This window comes from Myxine glutinosa, chromosome 4 (assembly GCF_964187855.1).
Source record: "Myxine glutinosa chromosome 4, kmMyxGlut1.1, whole genome shotgun sequence".
NCBI lineage: Eukaryota > Metazoa > Chordata > Myxini > Myxiniformes > Myxinidae > Myxine > Myxine glutinosa.
In genome coordinates this window covers 35,528,737-35,534,417 of record NC_136264.1, presented here as the reverse complement: position 1 = coordinate 35,534,417, position 5,681 = coordinate 35,528,737, and the positions used below count along the sequence as shown (strand labels likewise).

Below are 5,681 nucleotides of genomic sequence, written 5' to 3'. Positions count from 1 at the left end.
AAATTGTTACCAAAAAGTTTCTTCACCAATATGTTTGTAAAGGTGTGTAATAAATAATAACATGTGTTAAAATGTTGAAGGTCAACTCCCGTGGGAAACCTAGAAAAAAAGCTGTTGAATTCGGGGACCGAAAAATTATTTTCGAGAATTTTTATTTTTTTTAATCGGCCCTTAAGTAACTTATGAGGGGTCAAATAAGGGTTTTTCATGATTCTGAGTTGATTGTTAACATTTATATTTCACCACAGACACTCCTTTGTGGAAAAATAATTTCTAAATATATCTCATTTTCTACTTTGCAGGACATGGAGTCTAGCAATATGGATGAAGACGTTACTCCACCTGTGCTCAATTGCTTCATCTGTGCACGCTCGGATACACCAGCTGAAAGGCTCATACAGGCAACTCCAAAGGGATACTCAACTTTATTGAAACAAGCAGAAACTGTCGAAAATGTTACTGTTGTGGAACGTATGAAGGAGGCTCAAAAGGAAGGAAAACTGAGGTACCACCAGAAGTGTAAAAATGATCTGTACAACAACTTTGTTGCAACCACCAAGAAGTCAGCTCAAGCATCAAAGGCAGAGAAAGAGTCATCAAAGTTGAAGAGAAGACGCACTACTTGTGAGTTCAGTTCATCAACTGGCTGCAGTTCAAGAAGATCACAGTCAGTTGACCTCCTGTATAAGGATGTATGCAATCTTTGCAACCAACCAGCCCAGCTCTACAAAAATAATCCAGCACAAGCTAGAAAGAAATACAGAGTGCCAGATAATTTGACTGCAGATACACTGAAGGCAAGCTTGCTGAAGACAGCACGGAGTCGCGGGGATGACTGGGGCACTGACGTCACTGGACGCCTGGAAGGGATCAACGACTTGGTAGCAGAAGAAACACTGTACCATTTGCGATGCAAACTTATGTTTGCGAGAGGTGACAGTTTGTCCAAGACTGATGAGGAAGGAAAAAGGAAGAGAGGACAGAGGAGTATTGATGAGGAGCGAGAGGCAGTTTTTATTGAATTCTGCGAATGGTTAGACTCAGATTTAGAGCATGGGGTAATGAACATGGACCAAGTCCATGAAAAGCTGCAGGAGTTTGATCAGTCACCAGAGAAGAGCCTTTCTTATTCAAAGCATTGGCTAAAGACAAAACTTCTAGAGAAATACGAAGACACCTTGTATTTCACAACACAGGAAAGAAGGGCAGATGTACTCTGTCTCAAAGATGGCACCGACAATATTCTGCGAGTGCATCATGCTAATCTTGACCATGGAGATGAGAAGACTCAGATCATAAAGACGGCACTCAAGTTCATATCCAATGATATTGCCTTGATTGATTTAGGTCCAAAGTCATACCCCACCACACACAGTATGACTGACATCGATAGTCAGCTGACACTTGTTCCTGCAAGCCTTCAGATGTTCTTGATTGTCAAGACAGACGAAAGAGTTGCCGTTTGGGGGCAGAATTTTATTAAGGCCTGTCGACCTCGGTCTGGAGTATTGCCACACCAAATGGGGCTTGCCATACAACTTGATCATAGATTTGGGTCAAAATGGATGCTCAACAAGTTCCACCAGCTGGGATACACTGAGTCTTACACGGAGACACAAAACTACAAATACTGCTTCCTTAATAGTAGGAGTGGAGATGATGTTCCAGATACTTCTGGCACTCTTGACACCATTGTGGAGGAAACCGATGAACAGATCAATGATGAGGTTGCGGTTGATGCTGCGCTTGAGGATCAATCAGTGATGACAGCCAAAGTGCCAGCCAGTGAAAGTGAATTGTCAAGTAATGATCAGGTGGTCTTTATGGAGGTTGGGGAAACAAACAATGCAGTCACTCAGTTTGTTGGAGACAATATAGATTTAAACATTGTCTCTATTCACGGAAACACTCCCTTTCACTCAATGGGTTGGATCGAAGTCACCTCTCCGGCACCACCTTTGCCAGATCCACAGACAACAGCAGCTTTCCCCCGGGTGAAGTTGAAGGCACTCGACAAAGCTAAGATCCTGAGAGGAACTGAAGTAAAGATTATTCCATTTACGAACAGGAAACAGATAGGAACGAACGCGATCATGTTTCTCCCCCTCGCTGAGCTTTCCTCCTCCCTGGCTCATGATCAGCCACTCCTCACTCCAGGTGACACACTCTGGGCAGCGGGGTGGGTGATCAAAGCCAACGATCCTGAGTTCCCACACTCCAACTGGAATGGCTGGATGAAGAGAATCCATGCTAATGATGCAAAGCAGAGCACACAGATCGAGTTCCTCCCAGTTATTGAAGGAGACCCTAATGACCTCAACACAATCTTCACCACTCTGAAAGAGTGCATACGGCGCGCTGGGGTCGCTATAGTGACCTTTGATCTTCCGATTTGGCTGAAGGCTGTGAATATAATAAAGCAGGCAAATCTACCCGTCATTCCAAGGTTGGGTGGTTTTCACCTGCTGAAGTCTTATCTTGGATCAATGGGTAACATCATGGAAGATTCTGGACTACTAGATGTGATCCAGTTGATCTATCCTGGAAGTACGACAGCCAAGCACATCATGGATGGAGGATGTTTTGACAAGGCAATCCGTGTTCACCTCCTCATCGATGCAGCCATCTATCAACACATCATGAAACTTGCCTTCACTGAGGAGGAGCGTGGTGACATGAAGACCTTCATGGAGAAGGTGGCTGATGGGAAGATGGGAGCCAGACACTCAGACCCAGTAGTGCCAGTGTTTGAGCAAAGGTTTGAAGAAACCTTCAAACGACTCGCAAAAGGAGGAAGAACACCTGCACTCTGGGTGGAGTACCACCACATGGTAGATGTGATCAAGTTAGATCACCACATGGTAGATGTGTTATATTTTCAGGTGCGGGCAGAAGATGCAGACGTGCTGGTAATGCTGGTGCACCATAGCTCAGACAGCCACCATCCACTCTTCTTAACCACATCAAACGGCTCTTATGACGTCCGAAAGATCAAAGAATCTCTCTCCGAAACACAGAAGAGCTACCTGCTCTTCTGTCACGCCTTCACGGGGTGTGATACGGTTTCTGCAATCGCTGGTCATGGGAAAACAACTCTATTTGCCAGGTAATAATGATAATACTACTATTACGTCGGCAAATAATACTAATCTATCTATAATTCCAGTAATCTCTGTACGTCTGTACGTTTGTACGTCTGTTTGTCTGTGACCGCTGTTTCTCGACAACCACGGGTCCGATATACTTTTAACTTGCCAGGTATATTGCTGGGGACCCGAGGATGTGCCTTTTCAAGGTTTCATATTAATCGGACAATTACTTACCAAGCTATGTCCAAAAAACGATTCAACCAATCAGAGAGCAGCGAACGATCGCGTGTGCCGAACGTGGAGGACACACTCTGCCTCGGATGGCACATTTGACAGCGTATTCATTTATTTCACGTTTGCAAACTATGTTGGCGTTAAACTATGTTTTAAAACTAATAAAACCGAATTTGCGATTCATTCGCTTTCCTGCGCGTTTGTGCACGCGATGGCGATTTCTTTACCAAACTCCGGAAGCCGTTCGCTTTGGACCAAACCATTGCATGTAAATAGAGGGGGGGGGATTGTCACCGTACTTGCAAGCCGTTCGCTTTGGACCAAACCATTTCATGTAAATAGAGGGGGGGGATATAATTTTAGATATAGATATAGTACGGGCAATGCCCTAGTACTACTAATAATAATAATTATAATCATTGTCATCATAGTATAAATGTTAAAAATAATAATAATTTTATTTCTGTTTTACATTATACTTTACTTGACATAGACCTGGTGCTTTTTTTTAGGTTTTGCGAAGGGGACGCGGCTGAGTACATCGACATCTTCCTTGACACAGAAGCCACCAAGGAAACAGTGATTCAGGCTGGTACTGCGATTTTCAAGTACATTTACCATGGACGAGATACTGCATTGGGTGAAATTCGGTACAACATGTTCTCAAGGAAGGCAGCGGCAGGAGTGATCAAACCAGAGACTCTACCTCCAACAGAGGGTGCAGCTGCACAACATTCACTCCGTGCCTACCTGCAGACCCGGGACTGGATCCTTCTACAGAGCATGTCTCTGAACCCCAGTGACTATGGATGGACAATAGGTGTGCATGGGTATGAGCCAGTTCCAACACTGGACCCCACGGCTCCTGAGGAGCTATTGCAGTTCACGAGCTGTAATTGTCATGGAGATTGCAGCAACCGGCGATGCAGCTGCAAGAAGAATGGGGTCACGTGCATCTCGGCCTGTGGAGTCTGTAATGGCATTACATGCAGAAACTGCAGTCATGATGTTGTTGAGTCTGAAGAAGACATAGACAATGACTGTTGAAACTTCTGACATTGTGAATGAGAAATAACTCTTGAGTATTATATATGTATGTGAAATAAAAGCTACTTTGTGTGTAAATGTAAAAGTGAAAATATAAATGTTAACAATCAACTCAGAATCATGAAAAACCCTTATTTGACCCCTCATAAGTTACTTAAGGGCCGATTAAAAAAAATAAAAATTCTCGAAAATAATTTTTCGGTACCCGAATTCAACAGCTTTTTTTCTGGGTTTCCCACGGGAGTTGAACTTCAACATTTTAACACATGTTATTACACACCTTTACAAACATATTGGTGAAGAAATTTTTTGGTAACAATTTAGTTAACAGATTTGTGAAATATCTCATAAAATGCCCTTACTATATCGGAGGATTGGGTCTCGTCTGTCCGTCCGTCGGTCCATCCATCCGTGTGCACGTGCATTCGCAACCATATATCGGAGACATTTGGACCGATTGTGCTCATACGTGGCAGAAAGACAATAAATTATGTTATACATGGGCACATCATTTTGTTTTGCAATGCGATCAAAGATGTCCGACTGGCGGCCATTTTAGTTGTAAAAAAAACCCAATGTTTAACACGTCCTCAACCATTTCTCGGACTTGCATTTGCTGGTGCTGTTCAAACTTTGCACACAGATAATGAATGACGGCTTACATATGCGCGTCATTTTCTTTCGAGATCAGATCCAAGATGGCCGACTGGCAGCCATCTTGTTATTTAAACATGTCCCCAACCATTTCTTGAACATGCATAGTCCGATTTTGTTCAAACTTGGCGCAAGCACAGCACATGATGGCATACACGTGCACCTCACTTTAATTTGCTATCTGATCAAGGATGGAAGACTGGTAGACTGGTGACCATTTTAGTTGTAAAAAAAAAAGCCCGATTTGACCACGCCCTCAGCAATTTCTCAGACGAGCATTTACCGATCTTGTTCAAATTTGGCACACAGAAAATGAATAATGGGTAATGCACATCATTTTTTTTTCGAGATCAGATCGAAGATGGCCGACGAGCGGACATTTTGTTACATAAACGTGTCCCCAACCATTTCTCAATATGCACGGACGGATTTTGTTCAAACTTGGCACAAATACAATACATGAGAGTATTCGAAGATTTTGCAAAGATATGCAGAAGATTTTGTTTTGTAATCCGACCAAAGATGGCCGACTGACGGCCTCTAACCTCATACAGCGAGATTGCTAAAACCACGTGGGCTTGACATTTTATGTCTTTTTCTTCTTGTTTGCTAGTAATTTAAGCAGTACATATGCAGATAAGTAATGCAACTAATCAT

At 43.1% G+C, this 5,681-nt stretch overlaps 1 protein-coding gene across 1 annotated transcript; it reads left to right on the top strand.

Annotated features, from left to right (window-relative positions):
- The first annotated feature begins 1,922 nt into the window (after positions 1 to 1,922).
- On the top strand, positions 1,923 to 4,493 carry LOC137426071 (uncharacterized). Its single transcript, XM_068114781.2, has 2 exons — positions 1,923 to 3,106; positions 3,836 to 4,493. The coding sequence occupies exons 1-2, from the start codon at positions 1,923 to 1,925 to the stop codon at positions 4,368 to 4,370; spliced, it is 1,719 nt and encodes a 572-aa protein (XP_067970882.2). The 3' UTR covers positions 4,371 to 4,493.
- The last annotated feature ends 1,188 nt before the right edge of the window (positions 4,494 to 5,681 follow it).

What these genes read in the sequence shown, in the direction of transcription:
- LOC137426071 (XM_068114781.2), top strand. Translation starts at nt 1,923, where the DNA reads ATGGGTTGGATCGAAGTCACCTCTCCGGCACCACCTTTGCCAGATCCA. An exon ending in AAAACAACTCTATTTGCCAG is followed by an intron (nt 3,107 to 3,835) that starts GTAATAATGATA and finishes GCTTTTTTTTAG; the next exon opens with GTTTTGCGAAGGGGACGCGG.